Source organism: Haliotis rubra, unplaced genomic scaffold, assembly GCF_003918875.1.
Source record: "Haliotis rubra isolate DU_JTF1 unplaced genomic scaffold, ASM391887v1 Scf97, whole genome shotgun sequence".
Classification (NCBI taxonomy): Eukaryota; Metazoa; Mollusca; class Gastropoda; order Lepetellida; family Haliotidae; genus Haliotis; species Haliotis rubra.
Genome location: NW_025767712.1, coordinates 1,829,721 through 1,856,632, shown reverse-complemented (window position 1 = coordinate 1,856,632; position 26,912 = coordinate 1,829,721). Strand labels below are relative to the sequence as shown.

Here is a 26,912-nt window from a genome sequence, read left to right as displayed (position 1 = left end):
ATTTACCATTTCATAGTTCATGATTTAGTCCTCAGATTAAGAGGAAACCCCATTTCCTTTTTTATTACAAAAAGATCACATGACATATTTTGTGATGAAACCAGCAATGCTAATGGTATTGGATGTTTTTCTCCCAGAGAGGACTCCACAGCAGTCGTGTGGTAACGGCCTCGTTGAGAGAGAACCGGGGAGCTATGTGATGCTGGATACCTTGGCAAATTTGGCCTTGACCCCTGCTGCAGTTCCACTTGCCAGTTTTCAGGAAGTGCAGTGTGCAGGTATGACCATCTGACACACCCCTTTCATATCTGATGCCTTGAATTATATACAGTATTTGATGTACTAGGTTCATAGTTAGAGTTCAGATATTTTATTGTTTCATTTAAGATGTGACACTAGCTATGAATTATATGTAATTTCATTCGATATAATTTTTGTTTTTGGTGTCATAAATTTGTACACATGTTTTTTGTCCAATGACATTGATTATATTGTTTACTATTAACTGTATTCTGGAATGATGTTTAGTTTCTAGTATGGTTTGAATGTCATGTTGACCTCTCCTTTTTCTCCAGCCCTGTGAACCATGAATGCTGCGTCAACTGCCAGATGGCTAGTTTGGGCCACATCTGTGTGGCCGACACCAATGTCACTTGTCTTGATGCAAGTTACTGTGCATATCCTTTTGAAACTGCCTGTAAAAAAACAGAAGCCAGTAGGCCAGTGTGTGGGCAGGTGTCAGGACAGAGTTTTTAGTGCAGTGATAGCGGTAAATGTTTACTAAGATATCGTAACATATCTCACTAAGTCTGGGCCTAAAACGTGCAAGGTATTTTCAGTGCCACAACTATTGTAAGCCTATGCTAAGATTTAATACTAAGATTGGTTTGGGTATGTGGGCCAACAAGTTGCAGCCTGCTCTATGCTAGATGTATTTAGGATCATTATTTAAATGCTGTTTACACCACAGTCAATGTTCTTTGATGTGCATTATTGTGATAAATAATATCTGACTTTACATGTAAAAGATTTATTGCTCGTAAACCCTCCTCCTATCTTTCTTATGAAAACATTCATTGCTTTTAAGCTACAGTCAGTGGACATATGTGTTAGTGACATTGAAAACTGCTCATCAGAACAGTGTGACAAAACATGCCTTTACTCAATCTTTCATGGTTGTCAATGAGTATTGGTTTGGTCTTCCACAATTCCAGCTAACATTCTTGAAGTCATTCAATTAGAGGCAATCTGACCAACGTTTGAGGTAACTCGAAAATATATTTCTGAAGATCTCAATTATTAAATGATGTGAAATTCTGAAAACAAATGAGTGTCATATTGAAAGGGACAAATATGTCAACTGACCTTATGTTCATTACTAAGATGATGGTATTGGCTCCTTAACTTCATCACTGGCAACAGCTTTGATTGTCCAGCAGCAGACAAGAAGCCAGATAATACTCCCTGTCTTGATGAGTGAGTATGCTGTTCACCAATTTGCTTGTTTGTGTGAAGGATTTTGAAGTCTTAATGCTGACTGGCTGATTGGAAGGTTACCGTAACTGTACCAGTACTGCCAGGGCCAGTGGGGTATCCTAGTGGTTAAAGTGTTCGCTTGTCATGTCTTGCTGAAAACCCTGATTCAATTCCCCACATGGTTTCAATCTGTGATGCCCTTTTCTGGTGCCCCTTTTTATTCTGTTTTCTTTTTTCCTTTTTTGTAAATTGGTCCAAATATGATATCCAAAATGTACACAGTATCTAAAAATTGGATTGGGTCAAGTTGTTCTTTACATTTTCACATTTGTTTTAGAGGGGTTTGTAGAGACGGAGAGTGCCTGGCATTTTGTGAGGGAAGGGGCCTCATATCCTGCATCTGCGATGGAGGTATGTAAAGATCACTGCTGTCTTTGTGGAACTAAGGCAACACTTGTTTTATTGCAATATTTTCTTGTCTTGATGAGTTTAAATACATTTCAAAAATACTGTAAACAATGTATATAGTTTAACTAATTAAAATCCAAAGGGGGTGCTTATTAGGATACCCCAGAAAAGGAGGTGGGGAGTTAATTAGGAAGAGGTATAACATCATGCAAAAACTGTCAATCAACAGCTAAGGAATCAACAGGTAACCAACACCAACTTACTTAATTTTTTAGGGGGGCTGTGCTTCCTCTGTATTTCTAGTAGGGGCACTGGATTAGGAGGGGGGCAGAGATTTTTTATTGCAATGAAGTACATCTCAGGAAAGATTATGTTCACTTTATTTTGTTCTTTTGTAGTCACTAAAGATGATGTATTTATAAAATGTATAGTTGATAACATAAAATTAGTGTTTTGAGTGAAACACTGGACAGTTTTCTGTAATGTAATGTCTTATTTAGTGTATTTTTTGTCATTTACTTTCCAGTGGATACTTCCTGCTACAGGTGTTGCCGTGTGAATGCAACATCTCCATGTGAACGGTACGACCCTGCCTCCCTGCTGCCAGATGGACGACCCTGTGTACAGGGCTACTGCACCCAGGTATGTGGGAAACATGAAAACACCTACCAGTTTTTGTAAAATGGATAAAAATCTTTTGTAACGCCTTCCATAATATGTGAAAACATTTCCATCTTTAACCTTTTTATGGGAAATGTGAAACATTATCTTACATTAGCTACCATTTTATGGAAATCTTTTCCATGACCTAACTTGTAGTATGAAATCCTTTCTATCACCTTCCATGTCATGTGAAAAGGGGCGGGTGGGGTAGCCTAATGGTTAAAGCGTTGGCTCGTCACGCCGAAGACCCGGGTTCGAATCCCCACATGGGCACAATGTGTGAAGCCCATTTCTGGTGCCCCCCGCCGTGATGTTGCTGGAATATTGCTAAAAGCGACGTAAAACCAAACTCAGTCAGTCAGTCATGTGAAAACTCTTCTATCACCTTGTTTTGTTAAACCTGTTCTTTCACCTACTGTTGTTGGAAACGTTATTTGCATATCTCGATTTTTTGCCACAAGTCTTGTATATTGTATGATTACAGGGGACATGTAAAGCGCACAGTGCAGAATACCATTGAGAGGTTGTTCTCCATCATCGAAAACCTGTCCATCAGTGAAATCAGTGAGTTTTCAATAACTCAAAATATGTTCTTATTAATCTAACTTCTAAATACAACTAAAAGAACTTAAAATGAGGAACACATATTACAAAGTTTCATATTAGACAGCACGTGTATGACAAATCCTTGTTCATCCAACCACCTCCTTTCATAGCAGGGTCATCAGACTTTGTATGAAGGGTGGAGGACTTGATTATTTGCATGACAAAGAAGATCAGGGTTAGAATTGATCTTCAGTAACCCATGCTTGCCGTAAGAAGCGACTAACGGGATAAGGTGGTCAGGCTCGCTGACTTGGTTGACACATGTCATCGGTTCCCAAATGTGTAGATCGATGCAAATGATGTTGATCACTGGATTGTCTGGTCCAGACTCAATTATTTACAGACCGCTGCCATATAGTTGGAATATTGCTGAGTGTGGCGTTAAACTAAACTCACTCACACTCACTCACTGCATGACAAAGCTGAAATATGAATATGTTGCATTTTCTCCCCAAGGTTATTTATAAAAACAAATGAGGTAATGCTTGCTTTCCATGTGGTGGCACAGCTGAGTGTTCAATAATTTTGATTGAGATCATGTAACACAGTGATTTTGCTTTACCATGTGGATTCCTTTCTCAAGGTGTCAGATCTAGAACTTGGGCTTTCTAAGTTATCAGTCAATCTTTGTATTGTCTTTTGTCCTTCGTGTCTATGATGAAAGTCTTGATCTACATTTTTTACTCTCTTCATTAAATGGATGAATGAGAGCACTTCTAGTTCGTAATCCGCCATAATTACCCATGATCCTTCTGCTTTGCCCACGAGATGAAGTGTAATGAGAGACTCTTTCATGTTTCAGTTATATTTTTTCATTTAGTGACAACTTGATTGGTGCAGTATTGATCAGCAGTCTTCTGGTATGGGTTCCTGTCTGTATTGGCATCCGTATCAGGGTAAGTAGTTAATGGGTATCAGGCAGTTTAACTTTAAGATTACAATGCTCAAGATCACAGCAGTATTGATCGGCAGTCTTCTGGTATGGGTTCCTGTCTGTATTGGCATCCGTATCAGGGTAAGTAGTTAATGGGTATCAGGCAGTTTAACTTTAAGATTACAATGCTCAAGATCACAGCAGTATTGATCGGCAGTCTTCTGGTGTGGGTTCCTGTCTGTATTGGCATCCGTATCAGGGTAAGTAGTTAATGGGTATCAGGCAGTTTAACTTTAAGATTACAATGCTCAAGATCACAGCAGTATTGATCGGCAGTCTTCTGGTATGGGTTCCTGTCTGTATTGGCATCCGTATCAGGGTAAGTAGTTAATGGGTATCAGGCAGTTTAACTTTAAGATTACAATGCTCAAGATCACAGCAGTATTGATCGGCAGTCTTCTGGTATGGGTTCCTGTCTGTATTGGCATCCGTATCAGGGTAAGTAGTTAATGGGTATCAGGCAGTTTAACTTTAAGATTACAATGCTCAAGATTACAGCAGTATTGATCAGCAGTCTTCTGGTATGGGTTCCTGTCTGTATTGGCATCCGTATCAGGGTAAGTAGTTAATGGGTATCAGGCAGTTTAACTTTAAGATTACAATGCTCAAGATTACAGCAGTATTGATCAGCAGTCTTCTGGTGTGGGTTCCTGTCTGTATTGGTATCCGTATCAGGGTAAGTAGTTAATGGGTATCAGGCAGTTTAACTTTAAGATTACAATGCTCAAGATTACAGCAGTATTGATCGGCAGTCTTCTGGTGTGGGTTCCTGTCTGTATTGGCATCCGTATCAGGGTAAGTAGTTAATGGGTATCAGGCAGTTTAACTTTAAGATTACAATGCTCTCAAGATTACAGCAGTATTGATCGGCAGTCTTCTGGTATGGGTTCCTGTCTGTATTGGCATCCGTATCAGGGTAAGTAGTTAATGGGTATCAGGCAGTTTCACTTTAAGATTACAATGCTCAAGATCACAGCAGTATTGATCGGCAGTCTTCTGGTGTGGGTTCCTGTCTGTATTGGCATCCGTATCAGGGTAAGTAGTTAATGGGTATCAGGCAGTTTAACTTTAAGATTACAATGCTCAAGATCACAGCAGTATTGATCGGCAGTCTTCTGGTGTGGGTTCCTGTCTGTATTGGCATCCGTATCAGGGTAAGTAGTTAATGGGTATCAGGCAGTTTAACTTTAAGATTACAATGCTCAAGATCACAGCAGTATTGATCAGCAGTCTTCTGGTGTGGGTTCCTGTCTGTATTGGTATCCGTATCAGGGTAAGTAGTTAATGGGTATCAGGCAGTTTAACTTTAAGATTACAATGCTCAAGATCGGCACAGCAGTATTGATCAAGCAGTCTTCTGGTATGGGTTCCTGTCTGTATTGGTATCCGTATCAGGGTAAGTAGTTAATGGGTATCAGGCAGTTTAACTTTAAGATTACAATGCTCAAGATTACAGCAGTATTGATCGGCAGTCTTCTGGTGTGGGTTCCTGTCTGTATTGGCATCCGTATCAGGGTAAGTAGTTAATGGGTATCAGGCAGTTTAACTTTAAGATTACAATGCTCAAGATCCGTGATTGTGGGTAAGTAGTTAATGGGTATCAGGCAGTTTCAGCAGTATTGATCGGCAGTCTTCTGGTGTGGGTTCCTGTCTGTATTGGCATCCGTTATCAGGGTAAGTAGTTAATGGGTATCAGGCAGTTTAACTTTAAGATTACAATGCTCAAGATTACAGCAGTATTGATCGGCAGTCTTCTGGTATGGGTTCCTGTCTGTATTGGCATCCGTATCAGGGTAAGTAGTTAATGGGTATCAGGCAGTTTAACTTTAAGATTACAATGCTCAAGATTACAGCAGTATTGATCGGCAGTCTTCTGGTGTGGGTTCCTGTCTGTATTGGCATCCGTATCAGGGTAAGTAGTTAATGGGTATCAGGCAGTTTAACTTTAAGATTACAATGCTCAAGATCACAGCAGTATTGATCGGCAGTCTTCTGGTGTGGGTTCCTGTCTGTATTGGCATCCGTATCAGGGTAAGTAGTTAATGGGTATCAGGCAGTTTCACTTTAAGATTACAATGCTCAAGATTACAGCAAGCATGATTCACTCACCATGCTGATATCCATATGGACCCATGTCAGTTACCAATGGACTGTGAGTGTAAGTGACAGGCTGTTTGCCTCATGTAGTAACATGTCCCTTCAGAACTGCTTTTGATATCTGATGTTGTCCTTCATCATACAATGTATTTATCATCATATTTTACTCATTAATTAGTTGTTACAGTCTAACTTATGACTCATTTTTTTAAATTTCTTCATCCAGGATTACAGGCATAAGAAAAGATTTGTAGATGATATGTACAGAGAAATCAAAAAGGTAAGATTCCTGATATCTTGGACGACAGAATCATTTCTTTAAAAGGCATTTTAGAACTTGTAAAGATGAAGGAGAACAAAGTTCTAAGGATAGTCAACTTCTTTATTGCAATGAGTGCGACGTTTCAGTGTAGGTACTAACACCGTTATCAAGCAAGTGCCTCTTCTGAGTACATGATTGTTTTTCTCACATGCTGTAGTTGAGTACATACCCGTGAAGGTCCGGGTTAGAATATTGCTCTTCATTAACCCATGCTTGTTGTAAGAGGCGACTAACTGGATCGGGTGGTCAGGTTCGCTGACTTGGTTGACACATGTCATCAGTTTCCAATTGCGCAGATCAATGCTCATGCTGTTGATCACTGGATTGTCTGGTCCAGACTCGATTATTTACAGACCCGCCATATAGCTGGAATATTGCTGAGTGCGGCATAAGACTAAACTCACTCACTAGTTCAGTACGCTAAAGGAAGAACTGCTGATAAAATGTTCTGTTTGGGCCATAGGATCGTGTGCTGCTGTATGATCAAGATGGACGAAAAATAAAGAGGCCTATTCTGAAGGATGGTAAATCCGAACTGCGTGAGCTGAAAGCCTCCAACCTTTCATCAAGGTCCTAATGACAGCTCTGGTCAAGATTCAAGTGCCTAATACGACCAATAAAACAATTCATGAAAAAACATTTGTCACATAAAGGAGACAACTACTTTGTCAAAGGACATTAAGAAATGAGTCCTCATCATATGTTGTGATTTAAAGTCCTTTAAGATAATAGTTTTTAAAAGACTTACGTATATTTCAGTGTTTGAAATTAAAGGGGGTACTGGGGACCTTGTGTTCTGATCCTCTATCATAATAATCTAGGGACTCTCCGAGCTTTAATTTCCAGCAATGGCAAGGACGTATTGTCTTTCATGCTTAATTTTGAAGACTGCATTCTGAACGAATTTTTTCTGCAAAGTGTTATGATTGACCTCAGTTTGAGTTGGTTCTCACCAAATCAGGATTGAGGTGAATGTTATGGGAACCCACAGGATTGAGGTGAATATTATGTGAATCTAACATATTGTAATTTGAATGAGTCCATCCATAGTCTTATACTTTTTCACTTTCAACCTCTCATGAACATTTTATCCCATTATTCATTATACAACATCTGCATTTATATACCGTGGTCAATGCATGGGCCACACCTGCCACATGCATGTCACCACAACAGTAACTAGTATATACCATGGTTTTGCATCCCGTATTCAACTTAGACAACTGTTGACTGTGAAACAAAATTATCATAGAACCAGTATCTCATGTAACATGAATTGTTACTTTTTATTTAGTTTTAAAACTTTTACAGTATCATGCTGGGACATCAAACCAGAGACCCTATATGGTCTCTGATCGAACTCCATATCACGTAGCCTTAATGAATGTACATTCAGCTTCTTTTTAGTACCACTGCTGAGTCACTGTACCATGGTGCTATGTTCGACAGGCTTCAGTGTTGTCCGATATTCTTTCTAAGCTGACCACAGATATTCTGTTCGAGTCCTGTACAAGTCATACCAAGTGACTGAAGGATCAGGGAGGCAGGCTCAATGACCTGGTTGATTGTATGTGATTGTACCTGGTCCTGACTTGATTAAATACAGGCAACTATCTTCTCGATGCAATATTGCAGAGTGTGGTGTTAAATATACAATCTAAGCAAATATTTCTTGGCAGAAGTTGTGTACGTGTGAAGTAAAATGTCTTGCACTGATCAAGTCAAAATAGAATTTCTTACAGTTATTCTGCTGCATGAAACACTAAAATTATTTTGCTACAAAAAAAGATATATGAAGGCTCATACACAATAATATGTACCACATTGCTTTGGTGAATGCTTGGCTGAATAGCAGAACGAGCAAAACTCAGCATTTGTCATAAAGTTCATAACTGAACTTGTGTGTAAGCCTCAGTATTGAACATATTTGAGGGTAAAGTGAGGAAACAATCTTGGTTTTGGTACCATGAAGTCTTTTGTTGTAACTTCATAGTACTGCAGTGTTTTTACTGCAATATTTAGGTGTAAATGTGCAATGTTTTAGTTTTATAAGGAATATCTTTCCCACTGTGATAGGTCTTTTTGATATGGTTGTAGTGTATAGAAAACACTTTATTTGTAAATACATCCTGTCCTGTGTATAATATTTTACTGAAACATATCCAGGGCTCCAGATAATTTTTCATGATCAGGAGTACGTACTCCTTATATTTTCAACATAGGAGTACTGGAAAACAATAAGAGTACATTTAGAGTGCTGAATGGAATTTGATGGCGTTTCAGTAATCTTGTGTTTCGTTTCATATATGCACCACATCAATGCTATTCTTGTGTAAACAGGTCAGTAAACAATAAAACAATACTTTTTCAGATAAATACGTCTGTAAATGATTCTGAAAACCGTACACCATTGCTGTGGTCCGTATCTACTACGTTTTTAAAATTGTTTCCTACCGTATCATGCTTATTTTATATCCGTACATACGCCGATATGGCCCTTATCTGGAGCCCTGATATCTTTATTTTTCAGTTATTGTTTTTGTGAGATTTTATACTTGTCACAATTATACATCAGAAAATAGTTCAGCGTTTCTGTGTATGTTTCCATATATAATAGTCATTCTTCATTCTACAGTATTGTCATGTTTTTTTAGCAGAACATTTGCTTTCATTCACAGAGAAACATATTCAAACTGACATACAGAAACTAAGATAGGTTGTCATGAATGGTTTGTCATTGTCCTCTGATGCCAGTAATGTGACATCCCTTTTCATTGCTGACTCAGCTTGTTTGTATCATGCAATATGACTCAATTCTTGCTTGCAACTGGAGTAATATACAGTTTTGTCCAGTCTAAGAAAACTTAGGCTCAGTATTATTCATTACACTGCTATACTGAGTCTAACAAAACCTTGTGGAAGGTCGCGTCAGCTGACCTTTTCAATGGACCAATCAGAACACAGCTTACCAAATCGCGAAAGTTGACATTCACACATACCTTTTGAACTTTTACCTCAAAAAAGTTTTGTACCTGAACGATTCCGAATGCTATTTTTCATACGATCGCTTCCGAGTGATGCACATGGAGCACCCCACAACAAGAGTGAGTAAACAGTCGCTGAGAATAGCGTTTTGTCAGTATTCAAGGATATCAGCTTGCAGAAATAATAGCTTATCATAGCCATGTCAACAGAAACCCAAAAGCGTATAATCTGCAGGTCATATATCTGCGTTTTATGCGGGTTTTCATTTGTTTTGAGATCAGTGTTGGCGACCAGGAAGAGAAAATCCATTTTGTAAGTCCTGCCAAACCCTAAATAGTAGCCGTTGTCTGATTGGTTAAATCCGTTCGGCCATCTCGCCTTTTTTGATTGGACGGGCATAGGTCGCTCAAAGGTTACCTGATGCGACCTTCCACCAGGTTTTGTTAGACTCAGTATAGGAGTGTAACGAAAAATACTGAACCTAAGTTTACTTAGACTGCAGTTTTGTCATACCACCTGTCAGCAGGTAATTGGTCGAGTTTTGGAGGAGATTCATCAGAATGATATCAGTCATATGTCAATACTTCCCATAGATACATGAAACTATGGTGTTTGTAAACAAAGAAGGGATGACACTTAACTATATTTCTGGTGTGTCTGGATCTAGTGCTGCTTTGATCAGTATTTTCCAGTTAGACTAGGACATCTCAGTGTGGGAGGCAGCACGGAAGGAAGGCAGGTCCTAGATGTTTTCTGCTTGTAACCACCATGTTTACCACAAGATGGGCTTTAGATTCGGGGCAAATCAGGGATTCCAATATTTATTCAATGGATCCTTGTCTGACGAAGGAACAAATTGCAGCTATGACTGACTGACTGACTACTTAGAATGAGATTAACCAAATGATGTCTTATGTTTCAATGAAACATCTTGGATGTTCGTTTTATATTTGTGATATTTCAGTATTACCGTAAATGTTCATGTTGCAATCCTTTATATGTACATATTATTTATACTTTTTACTAATATAAGTTATTAAATATTAATATCATTTGTGTTTTTTACAGCTCCATTTTGTAATAATTTGCTACTCACACTAACATTTCAATAACTTGCTCAATAGATTTAGCTCAAGTATGCCGTCCATGATCATTGTTTTATTATCAGTACTATATACAACTGCTGTGATATCTTGGGTTTTTATAAGTTTACAAATATGTATCTGTGTCATGTATCTTCAATTATCCAGTGTATTATATCTCCACTCCATTCTGATAATACCCTGAACCCATTCACTTCATTACAGATCTGGTTTAAATGATATGATGCAAAACGTAGCTGTCAAACATAATTACCTCATTCTTTAATGTTAATGATAGTAAGAAGCTGATTATTTGACTCACCTCGTTATGTGGCCTCAAATATGACTATGTCTTCTGGCATAATCACTTCCTTCACCCAGTCTAATACAGAAAACCTTATTTTCCAGCTAAAAGATTATTGATACAAGTCCTCTGGTATGAGGAATAATATGTTGAGGACTTAATAATACAGAGGTGCACTCTTCAAATTAGATCATTGCTAAACCCTTCTTCGAAGTTGATCTTAATCTCATGTGATCAAATGATAGATGAGTTTGTGGTGTTACATTGTGAGTTCCAGGAATTTATCATTATAAAATAGAGGTATGTACCTAGATAATCAAGGATGGAGCGTCATGATCCATTGCAAATATAGGCCAATCCATGGGTGTGATGAAAAGAAGTACCAGATAAAAACACTGTCCATTGCTTATCATTGAGACCAAACGAAATTGATGAAATGCTCGCTTGCACTAAATCTTATTTTGTATGGTCATCCATATTTGTTATGTATTGAGATGTAATGGGTTGGTCATAAGATGTTATTTTAATATTTTTAACATGTTAACACCGCTTGTTTTTAAATTTACATGAATGAATAAATATTTTTGTCACTTTGTAAGTAGTTTGTGATAATGACATTTTCATTGCCTCTGGAGCCATTAGAGTTGGGAGAAGAACCTGACCAACACAATGCAGATGTCTATATTATTTTTCCTTTGATTACTAAGTCACATGAATCACTGAGTGGAATAACTGAGTTTGGTTATTGGTCTGAAGGTGTTTACATATCATACATAATTCATAATTCCTTGCAGCAACATCACCCGTACATCGCAAAACAATATTGCATGACCCCTAAATCACTTGGTATAGAAGTGTAAATTGAGCCATTGTCAGAAACATTTTCAGGGTGACTTGTGCATAATCAACTTGACAAAGGAAGGCCATCAACAATTTATACTTGGTGGCCTGAGTAGCCAAAAAGGGACGAGCAAACCATGTTAAATATCACCACACATCCAGTCTAAGTAAACTTAGGCTCAGTATTATTCGTTACACTGTTATACTGAGTCTAACAAACCCAAGTAGAAGATCGCGTCAGCTAACCTTTTGAATTGACCAATCAGTACACAGCTTGCCAAATCGCGAAAGTTAACATTCGCACATGCCGTTTAACTTCTACCTCGAAAACTTGAACGATTCCTAATGCTATTTTCCGCATGATCGCTTCCGTGTGTTACACATGGAGGACGCATTATTCACAACATCGAGTAAACAGTTGCTGAACAAAGTGTTTTTGTCAATATTCCAGGATATCATTTTGCGGAAATATAAGCTAATAGTAAGCATGTCATCAGAAACCCATAAGTGTATATACTGCAGGTCAAATATCTGTATTTTATAAGGACTTTCGTTTATTGAGAGATCAGTGTCAGCAACCGGGGAAGAGAAAAACCAAAAATCGTTTTGTAAGTCCCGCCAAACCCTAAAATAGTAGCCGTTGTCTGATTGGTTAAAAGTGCACAGCCATCTCGCATTTGATTTGACGGTCATATGTCACTCAAAGGTTAGCTGACGCGACCTTCTACAAAGGTTTGTTAGACTCAGTATAGCAGTGTAACAAATAATACTGAGCCTAAGTTTACTGCCACACATCCTAATGGATATCTCCAGATCATGCATGTAGTGATTATTCCACCTGGAACATGGCCTGGACGTTGTATACTATTGTACCAGACTGGGAGGGATGTTAGTCATGTGATCAATCAGTTGTGCCCAGTCCCTGCCCAAGACTCAGTTAGCTGTTGTTTGATGTAAATGCTGCCAACTGCAAACATAGTTCTAGTTATCAGAAGTGAGAAGAAGAATATGACCATTATTAAATAATCATCTAAAGGTAGTCAACAATGGCTGATGAAAGGATTTATTCTATGACAATAGTCACACTTGCACACAAACAAAACTCACTACCATCTTGTATATAAACATGAATGTAGAAAGACTGTAGAAAACAAAGTTTCCATGACTACCACAGATGGGAAAACTTTGTCATCTTGGTGTCCTCCAATTTCATTGTTGAAACTATGAAGTCTCAACATTTTAACAAGTGCCTTGTCTTCAGAGAAGATGCACATGCATGACGTCACAGGTCACGGAAGTCACAGCCATGAGGTCCACATTAGTTATCCTCAGCTTCACGTTCAGCAATGACAAAGTCTCGAATGCTCTGTTTCCTTTTCATAATTTCTCCTCGATTGGAGATTACCGACTGTCTTGCCACAGTAAAGCCTGCAATCCCAACTGCTATGATCATAGCCCTGGAACAGAAAACGTGCAAAGATTATTGACCTCGGCCTCAACAAGCATGGGTTTCTGGCAGAGAGTCTGAAAATTAACACTTTAATCAAATGGATGAAGAAACAAAGTTCAACTGATTATGGTATTGTCACCTACACTAAAGATACAGGTGAAGGTGGAAAGTTGCAAATCTACATTACCAAATGAAACTTCTTCTATGATGGGGGAATGATAGGTATGCACTTTAGAATAGGACAAACATAGACTACTTATAAGAAGTGGAACAGATAGAACATAAATAGAACAAAGTTTTACATATACACAGGCATTAATATACATGTATAATATATTTGAAGAACACCTAATATCCACCTCAAAGATGCTCAGCGATGCTAAGGATACATTATGCCCAGACAAAGCACAGACATTCATACTCCAGTTAACCCAAGCTGCCTGTGAGGTGCTAGAAGGTTAACAGTGATATGACTATTTTGTCCCACCAGGTATTATTCAATGCTGGGTGAAAAGAGACAATTTGGAACAAACTCAAGACTACTTGTGTCACATGTGTTTCATGTGGGGGCAGGACTGAATTCCTAAGGAACTTCTAAAAGTCAAGCTGCCAAACACGGTCACCCATCCAAGGAATCCGTGACCAACGTTCCTAACCTGAACTGATTTGTCACCTGGGCTCTATGCACAAGACCACACACCAGTGGTACCACCACATTTAACCTCTTCCCAGTCCCTGTCAGAATTAGCTGAACAATTCTAAGGTCTCCAGCAACCATGAAGTAAGATTCTTTGGGAGAAAAATTAAAAGTTGACCTAGAAAGTAAGAATTACTCTTCATGACAAAACTCTCCTTATCTGAAACAAATACTGTAAGAGAACAGGTTTCATTCACATTGCTGAGTTGTGCGATGAAAGAAGTTAAATTAGTGTGAATTTACACACTGAACTGTCATTCATACAGTAGAGGTTAAAGAGCTAGTTGGTTTACAAATTCCATATCATCAAAGCTAAACATGCAACAAAAAAAAAAAACATAATTAAAACACAATTATCACTTGTTCATGACATATAATATACATTGCTGATTATGAAAATACAAATAAACAAAATTATAAGCGTACAATCGCAAATCAAAAGTACAATATTTTGTACTTGGGTTTTCTTCCCTCGAAACCGGGAGACCGAACCCGGTCAGAGCCGGTGGGTGTGCACTCAAGTGTAACGAAGGCTTTCATTGGCTGGTTCATTTGCCGATATGCTGAGGGCTCATTGTGTGTTTGTATATAGAGATGTTGGGTTTTGTAAATGCATGCTCATTTTTTCTGCATTTGACAAATACTGAGATGGTGCACTACTGCGTGGCTACAAAGTAGGACTTGAAACTGACAATCTGAGTTCGCACTGGTTTCCATCTGATCCAGTCATCCGAGAAAGATGGATGCAGTTTGTTTGCAACCCACAGACACAATAACATGTCATGTGTACAAATATCACACCTGCCTGTCTGTGTAATTACATAAGTCAAAGAGAAAGAACCTAGGTGCACGAGCCATAAATCAATGTATTTTGTTTATGGTGTATAGCCTGATACGTTTCAAGTTCAAATTGCATGTGTTCAATGATTGAAGTTGTGTATTGCATATTGTCATTAGCAGACACCTAGGTGTCAATAAAACAGACACTGAGTTTTGTCTGTGACAGAGACTGCTTATCACAATCAAAATATTTTTCTAGGTTTCCATAGACATGTATTAAAACATTTCAGTTTTCAAGTTGAGCAATTTTTAACAAAGAAATTAGTATTTCTAATGCTATACTTTCTCGAAAACTTGATTTCAAATCTGCCAACCCCCAAAAAGCAAGATGTGAAAACAAATATGAAAAAGTATGGGACCAGTGTATTTTTTATTACTGCAGACCAAAGATGCTTGTAATCACAAGAAACATCTTTTGTTCTCCAACTTCGACCACAGCGATAATCCTTGCATGCATCACTTGCTGTGGTTTTACTAGTCGCCTTCCCGGTTCAAGCCACGTGAACCTAATCACTGTGCATGCGCTATGGGCTCAGCACAGCTGTTGAAACCACTTTTCACCCCAGCGCTGGGGTAAATTTAGTGAATCGTGTGAACTCCCATTTCACGGCGGGGGTTTTCATCGCATTATATTTCAACTTTATAAGTTGAATTTGCATTTTTGATCATTTGTTACTGTAAGTCCATACCGAAAGGTATCAGAATCTGCAAAGTTGTGGTTTGCGTTGCATGTGACCTTTAACAATGGTGCTTGACAGATAAGCCAGAAGGGGTTATTTCAGTTCCAAATTATTTCAAAAGTTAAGATGAAACATATTGCTAAACAACTTCTGTTGATTTTTGTTTGTTTATTGTAGAACACCACACTCAAATCAGAGATTTGCCCTGATAACGTTTCTTGGTTTGTCAGCACCATGTCCAGCTCAGGCCTTTTTGTTTTTATCACTATTACGGATCCTCCGACACGAAATGTGAAGAAAGTGAAAAAAAAAAGGTTTTACATTGTATTTTTGACATTATCATTATCTAATATCCTGGTAGTTAATGTTGTCGCCATCGGGATTATGAACGGCTACTGACATTTAGCATTTTATATATATTTTCAGTTGACTGATGTTTAATCTTCATGTCTTCATTTCTGTCACAAATAATGGGACACATAGTCGCAACATCGTTTAGTACCATTGCGGCAATTCCGATTGTTTCGTTTGACCCGGAAATTGAAGCAACTCTCTGTTATCGCGGTATTGCTATTTTCTTACTATGACACCCGGTACAAACAGATGACACTGTGAAACGTTTACTAAGACAAGTAACGATTCTAAATAGTTTGATCATGACAAAAATATTTAGGAATTTCATTCACATTAGTAATATCATCATGTTTTTAACCCAAACATCTGAAACTTCTATTCATTTGGATACAAGGTAACAATAATGTTACACACAAAAATGTAATTTTTAGAGTAAAATTGATATTTTATACTTATCCTGACTCATGCTCTTTTGCTTGTCTTCTTCTTCTTGAGAACATAGTGGAACACTTGTATCTCCTTAATTGAAGCTCCCTTCAATGTAAAATCACTAATTAGTACTCACCAAGAGTTGCCTCCCTTTGCCTCTGCGCGGGAAAAGGTGGCGCCACCCTCTGGCCTCATGCTTCACTCTCTCCTGATTTTCTTAGGAGCCCAACACTTGAATTTACAGGAAATCCAAAGTGTTATGTGGGGAGGATGGGAGGGCTTACCTCATGAGTCAGGATAAGTATAAAATATCAATTTTACTCTAAAAATTACATATTTTTCCCTTATCCTGACTCATGCTCTTTTGCTTGTAGAATCCTCACGGAACGGAGGTGGGAAAAGAACAGAATACTTTGGATTTATAAAATTAGTGATTTATATAGATATAACTGTAATAACCCTAACGGAACTTCATAAAGGCACTGACTTAGGATAATTCCTCTACTATAAACCATAAGTTTATACATTGCCATAAATGGGGTATTACAATAATAATATACTATGATATTAGCAAATAAAGATATAAAAGCGACTGACAAGGAGAAGCTATACAACTGAACATAATCATCAGTATAAGCTTAAAGCTGAGTAGACTTAAGCTTAGTATATACATAGCCCTAGAACTCCGTAGAGTTATAAGCTAGATAATACTGGTATGAAATATACATAATAATCTCGTAAGACTATGTGTTAGCGCTCACAAGGGACTGTCAACTGCTGTCGTCGCGGGACCAAGGACCCGAAATGGTGAATACCTGAGGCGTCCTCGTGTGGTGATATCTCTCAGATAGTGATTAGCAACACCATGTTAGATTTCCAAAAGCATCCTTCCATAATTGTATTCAATGAACAGTTACCGTGTAGAGCGAGTGTGGAAGCCAATGCCCTGATCTCATGGGGATTTGATGCTGTTGGAGGTTCCAGTCCTGCTGCCTTGTGAAGGCTGAAGTATGACAGTTCTTATCCATATAGATATGGTGGTACGAGAGACTTCTGTCTGAGTTGTTGCCGATAAGGGGCTGAATAATCGTTTGAGAAATCTTCGCCTTGTTTTGGAACGTCGTAAATAGATTTTGAGAGCTCTGACTGGGCATAGAGATAAGTCCAGTGTATCCTGAGATCCGAGAATCGAGGAGAGTGCCGGAATATGGAATAACCTGTCTGGTTGACCTGGCAATTGATTTTTGGCGATGAAATCCCATCTTAATCCCAGGTGTGCTGTGTTTTGATTGTCATCAAACTGTATCCTCTCATAATCTAGTGCGTGAATTTCTGACATCCTGGCTGCCGTGGCTAGAGATAACAGGAAAAGCGTTTTCTGTGAGAGAAATTCAAAGGTTGTCGATTCCAACGGGTTCATAAGCCTCACTTGTGAGGTGTTGGAGCACTATATTCAGATCCCAAGCTGGGCGTGGAACTTCGCTTTTGATCCTCAATCGGAAGCACGTAGTAAGGCCAGTAACTCTGGAGTCTTGGTTAACTTGACACCCGTTCTCATAGTTATCACAGAGCGGCGGCAAGATATGTTTGACAATGTCGAGCCTTTTAAATGTTTGTTTTGGCGTAGGTAACACAAATAATCTGCCACTTGTGGATGAGTAGCATCTCTAAGCTGTAAATCCCTTATTTGCTGCGTAATTTTCGAAACTGTGCCACTTGTCGTCGTACAAGTTACGTGTAGAATAGCGTAAAGCAAGCGTGACTGCTTTTGCCGCTCTGGTTGAATATCCTCTCTTGTTTAAACACATTTTAATACAGTCCATACGTGAAGTTGGAATACTCCTGGGCTTCCGTGCACCTGTTTGGTGTGTGGATGTACTAATAGATTCGAGCACTTTGGTAGCTCTAGTGCTGGTTGACCGATTTCTTGAATTAGAATGGGAAACCACGTTCTGGCTGGCCAGTAGGGCGCGACCAAAGTGAGTTGGAGGCTCTGTGTTTGTCTGATTTTCTGTAACACTTGAGGGATTATTGCTGGGGGCGGAACCACGTACGCATTGAGGCCTTCCCAGGATATGCTTAGAGCGTCCGTTGCCCATGCTTGTCGGTCCGGGACTGGTGACACGAATGTCAGTAGCTGATTGTTGAAGCGTGTGGCGAATAGATCTATTAGCGGAGCTCCTATTTGCTTGATAATCTGTGCAAATATTTCTGTATTGAGCATCCATTCTGTCGGTGACGGTTGATGTGGCCGAGAGAGTGCGTCTGCTAGTACATTCTTGGCTTCGGGAATGTGACATGCTCTGACATGTAGGTTGAGATCGATGGATTAGATCGAACAGTTGAAAAGCTTAAAGTCAATAGGTTCAGTGATCTCGTTGAGCCTTGTTTGTTCACATAAAACGCCACTGTCGAGTTGTCGGTATGAATCATCAGATGCGCATTTTGTAGAATGGTGCTCCAATGAAGTATGGCGTTGATTACCGCTTTCATCTCTAACATGTTTATATGGAGCTTGCTTTCTTGCTGATTCCATAACCCTGATGCCGTCCGGTTGGCGAGATGAGCTCCCCAACCCTGGAGCGACGCGTCTACATATAGATGGGTTTTGAATTCCTGCTCTGTTAAACAAATACCTTCGCAGACATTCGACATGAGATGTGCATTGATGAAGACCTGTAACGGACGTAACTGTATTCTGCCTCTGACTGTCATGTCTTGGGCTGACGTGAGGAGACCCAACAGGCTCTGCCAATGTCGTAGTGGTAACGGAGAGAGTAGAGCTGGCGGAATGGTCTGTTGGATCTTGAGCCAACGGTCTTCTGGTACGACGATACGGTTGAGAGTCGTGATAAATCGAATGCCTAGGAATTGCAGATCTTGCGATGGTACTAGGTCCGACTTGAGTAAGTTTACTAACCATCCTAGCTGTGTTAGTAGCTTTATGATGTAGTTTAACTGTAGTTTGAGACGCTGTGGATCTTGATCTACTTGTATCCCGTCGTCGAGGTAGAACGCACTGCGTAGCCCTAGATGATGTAGATAGATGACAATAGGTTTCGTTATCCTCGTGAATAGCCAGGGGGCTGATGATATTCCGAATGGGAGTACTTTCCATTGGTAATGCAGCCCGTCTAGTGTAAATCGTAGGTATTTCCTGGATTCAGGATGTATCGGGATGTGTAGATATGCGTCTTGCAGATCTATACTGGCCATGTAATCCATGGGACGAATCAACTGCCGTAACTGAGGTAGATGTATCATGCGAAACTTTGGCGGTTTGCGTAGATAATTTCTGTTGAATATGCTCATGTTGTAAATGAGTCTGTATTTCTCCTTGGAGTTTTTCTTGGGTACTAGGAAAACTGGGGAGTAGAAGCCTGGTTCGATGTTTACTTGATCTAGTACTTCTATGGCCTGCTTGGTTAAGAAGCGATGTAACAGCCTCTCTTAACTTTGGTAGTTGTTGTGCCTGGAAGTCCGAACTTGTGAGGGTTGACTGTCAGCGGGCGTGGCCTGTAGTGGGATCTGAGAAATCCGTGTTGAAGAATGTTGGAGACATAAGGGTCTTGTAACATTCCCCAGTTCTGCCAGTGTAGTTGGAGGCGTCCACCCACTTGTGGCGGTTGTACTGGAGCGGCTGGGGTGGAAGACTCCAGTCGTTCGAACCTGTCTTTCAGCGTTTATAGTTCGCGGGAACCTCTGGGTGCCCTGCCTCTTCCTGATCCTCCTCTATAGTTGCCATATGGGCTGACGAAAAGAATCTTTTCCCCTGGAGCTGGCCATCTTCCTATCCCGTGCTCTCTGTAATCCAGTGAATTTAGATCTCCCTGAATATCTTTGTGAAGTCTGCCTGATGGCTGGCTAAGCGTGTCCATTGACTTAATCATAAGGACTTCTCTGGAATCATTAGTGACTTCCTTGGAGACTTTCTCTATTCCTCCGTCAAAGATGGATGGGGAGGACCACGGGGCTGTATAGAGTGGAGCTGTAAAGTTCTCACCCCAGCTGCAGGAAGCAAGGAGGCCTTGACGACGAGCTAAGGTTAAGCTGCTGAGACTGATGTGAGATGATCCGTTAGGAACTGCTGGTCCTTCTTTTTGCATCAGTAGGGCCGAGTAGATCATCCTATCATCTTCAGAAGTCGTGTCCGCGAAATCTGGTGATAAGTGTCTCATTGATCGTTCTAGATCTATTAAGGCCAAAGAACATCGTCTCGTCATGGTTTCTATCTGCACCAGCTTGCGATCGTCAATCTTGTAGTTCTTGTTCTTGACATCACTGATCAGCTTGTAGTAGTCATCGATGTCTTGTGCCTTGAAGAAGGGGTCCATGTTATGAGTTGAGAACTTCTTAGCGTGAAAGTTCGGTAGGTGTGGCGTCTGAACTTTCGGGGCTTTATGGAAGGCTGTATCTAGATTCTGTGGCACCGCAGCAATTGGGTCGATCGGAGGTAAGGTGACGGCGTCTGCATCGTCTTCCTTCATCAGGTAGGTATCGCCCGAGTTGCCACTCTTGGAAGGTGAAGAAAGGTCTAGGTTGTTTACCATCAATATATCGTATCTCAGTGTCTGAGAAATGATGCCTCCATCATCTTCTACCCCAGGATCGCTGATGAGAGGTTGATGCTCTTCAGATGGTGGACTGTGTGCTTCTACCACTGTGCGGGTGGCGTTAGGGGAGACCTGACTGTAGACTTCTGTGCAGACTTGTGTGGTGACCTGCGAGGAGATCGACGTGGTGATGAACGAGGAGATCGGCGCGGTGAATGGCGAGGTGATCGTCTTGGTGATCTGCGTCTATGGGTTGACCTTCGCGGAGACCTGTGAGGTGAATGTTGATAGCTACGCGAAGCTCTTGTGGAGACCCTCGATGTCCTTCTGGACGAAGATGATCTGGAGCCAGGTGCCCTTCGCGAAGGCCTTCATGCGAAGCTTCCTCTGCGTCCGGTCCTCGGGAACGGCGACTTGACCTTCACGAAGGCTTCCGTGAAGTCTGGTGGTCTGAGTCCGCATCTAAGGATGAAGCCGAGGAAGGTGATGATCTATCCCGCCTTTGCGAAGGCTGTACATCTGGGTCCTTCGTCGAGGTGGTCTGTGACCTCCTTCGCGAAGGTGGCTTCGTCGTGGCCGCTACGTTGATGGGGGGTCCCTCTAGGGTGTCGTCTGCGTTGGAGCCTTCGCGAAGGCTCAGGCCCTGGGCTGGCTGCTTCTCCAGTCTGTAGTGGTCTTCCATCATGATCATGATTTTCCGCATCAGTTCATCTGGGACGGTCTGCGACGAAGTAGTGGGTGCCCTCTCTGCGATGTGTAGCGGCGGGGCCCTCAGGGAGATCGTCCAACATCAGTGTAGACACATCAGGCTGCATGGCGATCTCTGCTGACGTCACTGTAGCTGTCACCGGTCGCTTCTTGTGGCGTAGGTCGGGGATGATGATCGGCTGATCATCGTAGAGGCCCAGTTCAGCGGCTGGAACGATCTCGGCTGAGAAAGTTCTTGACGACCTCGTAGACTTTCTCTTGGAGGTAGGCGCTGCCCTGGGGGTGCGGAGTCTGCGTTGAGTAGGCGTCGAGGCCCTCTTAGACTTTGGCTGCGATGACGGGATGTCTGGGGAGGCAGGACGCTTCTTGGAGACGGCGGACTGCATCCCACGCCCCTCCTCCGAGGGACACTCTAGCGGAACACCAGACGGGAGGGGGTCGACCAACAGCAGCTGACTGGATGGGGATTCCGATGTATCGGCCATGTCTAACCCTTGTTTGCGTGACCTATCTGCTTCACGTCTCAAGACGCAAAGATGATATTTATTAAAAGCAGAATTAGATAGATTAATGCAGTAACTGCAACGTGAATCAAACGCACAAGGCGTAGAACTAGGGCATATTACATGCGGGTCAGCAGCAGAAAAACGTAATCTACAAATAGTACAGATTTTCATCAACGTAATACTAGCTGAACAATCACGAACTCACGTGAATAAACAGTAGAAATACGATTAATTATCAATACATATTAATGAAGGATACTAGCTATACCTCTATAGTAACCTATAGGAGGTAACTAACTAAGAAAAACCAAAGGATATAGTGTGTAAGGAGACACATCCTGCTCACTGGGCGAAGAAGGAGAGAGTGAAGCATGAGGCCAGAGGGTGGCGCCACCTTTTCACGCGCAGAGGCAAAGGGAGGCAACTCTTGGTGAGTACTAATTAGTGATTTTACATTGAAGGGAGCTTCAATTAAGGAGATACAAGTGTTCCACTATGTTCGCAAGAAGAAGAAGACAAGCAAAAGAGCATGAGTCAGGATAAGGAAAAATAAATATCCGCCTTAAAACGCACCATACAAGTTGCTGCCATGTGTAGAGTGAAGTTGCATAATACGTCACTTCCTGTTATATTTTTAGCACGGAAAATATGCAAATGACCTTATAGTTGTCGCAGGATTACTCTCTTATAGTTGTCACAGGATTACTCTTGACGAAGTAAGTTTTGATTCATGCTAGATGTAATGGCAGTAGGGGTCATACTAGTTTCAAAATGTTCTAGAATTTACTGAAAAGATGAATGCTTTAATATTTCTACGATTAGACATCACATTCCAATGAAATAAATGACTTTTTCAAGAGCGAGGAATATATTTTACGTAATTTGCATATGTAAACAGTCGATGCGGGGCGTGGTGTTTCTGCTTTCCCGATAGTTTTCGTGTGCCGCGATAATATAGAGTCCCAGTATATATGTTGCCAAATTGATAAAAAAGTTTTTAAAAAAAGAAGAAAGAAACAAAAAACAGCAAATTATACCTTTCAAATATTCCTTGAAACAGAGTGGAACAGAGAGAAAGGTAATGCCACAGGCTGCTCAGCTGGCATGCTGCATCTGGCATATATGATATACTCAATTGTGCAAATAACATCTCCATATTCCTTCTTGTTTTTGCTCCTCCGACCAAATAAAAAATTCTAAACCAAGTAATTAAAAAAAGGTCTTATGGTTTATGTCAAACACATGCCTCTCACATTAAGCTGAAATTTTGTGGTATAACCCCCTGGCTGCCGAGTTTTTTTTCAGGCGCACATTTTCATACAGTTTGAAAAGTGAACGTTGTGCGAGAATTGCTCTCACGCGGTCCTGGATCTATGTAAGGCTATAAAATTACACAGAAATGTAGAATATTAAATTTCCTATCCGTTGGTATAAATATAAGTCCAACTACCTTGGCGGTTTGAGAAATAGACCTTGCTAAATGTTGTCCAAATTTTTGTTATGCGTTAAAAACAGTAAATTTCTCCACTTTTTCTTCACAAGACCGATAAAGCTGTGCTACTGAAATTTTAATGGGGCATCTTTACGGAAAGTGTGAGCTAAGAAAATACAACCTGATATCTGAACGACATAAGTGTATATGAATTGGGTTAATGTGCTTGTGCATAGCGTTATCGCTCAACATTAAAAATGACTGCAATAAATGTCAAAAATGTATTTTCTTCTATGACGTCAAACGACGAAAGAGAGGTCATAAACGTATAATTATAAGGGGGCATAACTCCGCTATGCCTAACACTAGGTCAATGTAACTCAGATCACTTGGAGAAAATGTGTTGTGGATACGGACGCTATATTTTCGTTATTTTATATTCATGGTGAACCTCACTATTCCAATTCAAAGTTCCCCAATGTGAACGGATGCGCTTTGGTAGTTTCACAATTTATAAGAAAAGATCACAACGTATTACATGTGAAAGCACGTAATAGCGATTTGAATGGCCCTATCCGATATATAAGTTAGTTCTTAGATTCCCATATTCTCCTGTTTGTGTAGATGTAATTTGACTAATTTTGCATCGTTATTACCAGAGTACTAGCCATATCTCCAAATGTAACGAAATTGCTGAAAATAACACAACATTTTAGTTGACGTCATCGCTTGTTTTATGCATTTTGCGACGTTGGAAAACGACGACATTGGTATGCTGATTAGTATATATCTCACTTAATATCCATTCATTGTGTAAAAGGTCTAGACTTCTATGTCAGAATTTAACACTCTTTAGACAAAACATAAAATGACTGATTTTTCCATTTAAATAGTGTCCTGAATATATCAACAATTAGACAGTTTGACAGCGTATCTTATTGTGACCAACACGCGCACCTGTTTGGCATCAATTTAACGTAAAAAAAGATAATATATCACAACACCCGAATATTTTGTTTGGGATAAGAATTTTGTTTGTTTAAGATTATGAAGCTATTTCTCTTCATGCGTATGCAATGAAAGATGCATAAAGATAGCTTTTATATATGGAACTATATATTAGAATATGGATATAAGATTTGTCGAATTAACACATGAGATGGTATATATATTTTTCAACAATTTTCCTATAAGTAGTTAGAGTTTGATATCCTGTCATCACAATATTATTTAATCGAATATGAATTGAATATATTATCGAAAACAATGATAGAGATTCATAAAAGCGTTGCCAACAAACGCCAGACTCCTTGCAGATCTATATGCATCATTCTTTTGTCTATAAAGCGACACAAAATTATGCAATGAACAAGACAATTCCTTTAAATATGTGTGCATGTACATTTCATACCATCTATAAATTATTGTCATTAATATTATCAGTTTTGCATATAAGGTTGAATTATATCACCGTTCATTAACCTGTTCATATGAAATTGCAATATTAGTCCAAATAAATTGAATATTGTACATCATAGGAACTAAAGTAATTGCAGTTATGGCTACGTTTGATCTTCTAACACTTGTGTAAAGGTTTAAAATATGGTGTATTGCAATAAATATGTCAATTTCTTATGTAAATATGATTCAAACAATCAAAACTTTCAAAAGAATAAAACACCGTAAACCCTATATGCATGTATGATATGATATTGAACAAGGCTAAATGAGATACTGAAGTCAGTTTCATGAAAAGTATCCGAACTATCCAAGAAAAATATACATCATAATACTGACAGTGTGTCGGAAGGATATGGCGATTGTGTTTACTCTTGTTCAACCGACCTTCACCTCAAAGAAATTGCCTAATATGTACAACAATGTTGACGTGATGACATCACTACCGCTGACCGATTTCTTACAAAATGGCTTTGCTGCTGACAAGGGTACACAGGATTTTCTTGAGGACCCTTCCACTGATTCAGGGATCGTTTGTACATAAATATGAGATGTAAGTAATCAGAATGATTCTGACTATCTGTGTATTGTTATATGTTTTTATCGTTTTCACTATACGTAAGAGAAAAGGACAGAAATGCAGATAATTACCGTTGTCGTTATGCATGATTTTGCGTCAGTCATGGCGTCACGCTTCACGAAAACTTTGACAATTTCTTATGAATTATCAAATCATTGCATTGTATCTATTTATAATTTCCTATTTCTTGCTACGATACTCTTTCCATGTATATTCTAAAGGTATTGAGCCATTTCAAGCAATGAATAGACGGATGAATGTTGAAAAAAATCAGAAAATGCTGCACAGTGTAAAATCGGAATTTGTCTTTGTTTACATTTCACACAAACGCAGTCTTTCAAGCACAGCGTTAGTTTTCACACCAATATGTTTCGTCTAATTTTATCTAGACAGTTATTATTGGTGACACACAGACCAGTTTCAAATTGATTCTAAAATGTATGGGGAATTCAGTGATGCATTTTTCCGAAGCTGAATATGAAATATACGGATGTAATAGGCGTCTCAATACCCGGCCTTCGCAAGGCGTGCGGATTTTGTAAACACTTTCCAATATGGCGGAAAGCTCACGGTGTTCGTGTAAGTGCATTTTCGAAAACATCCCAACCGATTCTAGATTCATCGGCAACATTTCAGAATTATAATTAGCGAAATCATGTAAAACTGATATCAGTGATCATAAATATGTTATTTTGAAATTCAATACTCACAGTAATTATCCGATTTTCACATTTCAAAACATACAGCAAATAACGCTGTGAATCGCGATTTCATACTGTGTCAAAAATCTCGCCATTTTCGATGAAGCCTATTTTGTAAGGTCATTTTCAGCACTTGAGCTTTGTTTAAAATAATAGTGGATGGTATCAAGAAACAGGGAATTTCCCGCAGAATTCGAAACTGTGAAGTGTATTTGTGTGTGTGGGATATTTTGATTTTTATTCGACTTCAAATTGAGGGTTGAAGGGGAAGGACATATATGTCCCTGTGGCATCCAGGGGGATAACAGAAATACTTTCAAATTTGCAGTTCAAAAATTTCATTCACACACTTTGAGACCAAAGATAGCAGTGCTAGTGCACGCTCATATGATTTGAAGGTCAAACATAATATTAGAGTGTGCTGAATCTAAAACGAAGATGTCATTTCCTGGTTCATTCTTTACATAGAAGTACTCAAAGTCTCCAGTTTGTTTCCACTGTCAAATGTGTTGAACATTAATCGTTGATGTTGAAACTTAGAACTTTGATACAAGTATTCTATCATTTCACACAGTTATCTCCCTTATTGACTCGCCGGATTTTACATTACAGTATAGAGATCTGATTTCAATAATGAAACAAGAAATGTTAGCTTTCACCAAACATACCATCCAACGTATATTTTCGACACTTTACTAAAACGCATGGTAAAGCCCGACGCAAGGTTCTGACGTTGTTGTGTACTGCTGCGATATCAACATGCCTTGCAAAGTTCCGGAAGCGTTCTTCTGCCAGTGAGGTTACATT

At 39.6% G+C, this 26,912-nt stretch overlaps 1 protein-coding gene and 2 long non-coding RNA genes across 3 annotated transcripts in view; 2 read left to right on the top strand and 1 right to left on the bottom strand.

Moving 5' to 3' along the window:
- LOC124265245 (ADAM 17-like protease) overlaps positions 1-672 on the top strand; it is a 30,452-nt gene extending 29,780 nt beyond the window's left edge. The window contains exons 15-16 of the mRNA XM_046700034.1: positions 138-278; positions 576-672. Of these exons, the coding sequence (XP_046555990.1) occupies positions 138-278; positions 576-583 (149 nt within the window). The 3' untranslated portion in view covers positions 584-672. The remainder of the gene's footprint in view (positions 1-137; positions 279-575) is intronic.
- Positions 673-1,411: 739 nt separating this feature from the next.
- Positions 1,412-8,867, top strand: LOC124265248. The gene is made up of 7 exons (XR_006895394.1): positions 1,412-1,476; positions 1,814-1,887; positions 2,411-2,526; positions 3,032-3,111; positions 3,956-4,049; positions 6,411-6,464; positions 6,970-8,867. It is a non-coding gene; the product is annotated as an uncharacterized LOC124265248 (long non-coding RNA).
- Positions 8,868-12,764: 3,897 nt separating this feature from the next.
- Positions 12,765-26,910, bottom strand: LOC124265247. The gene is made up of 2 exons (XR_006895393.1): positions 26,774-26,910; positions 12,765-13,174 (listed from the first exon to the last, which is right to left on the bottom strand). It is a non-coding gene; the product is annotated as an uncharacterized LOC124265247 (long non-coding RNA).
- Positions 26,911-26,912: the final 2 nt, after the last annotated feature.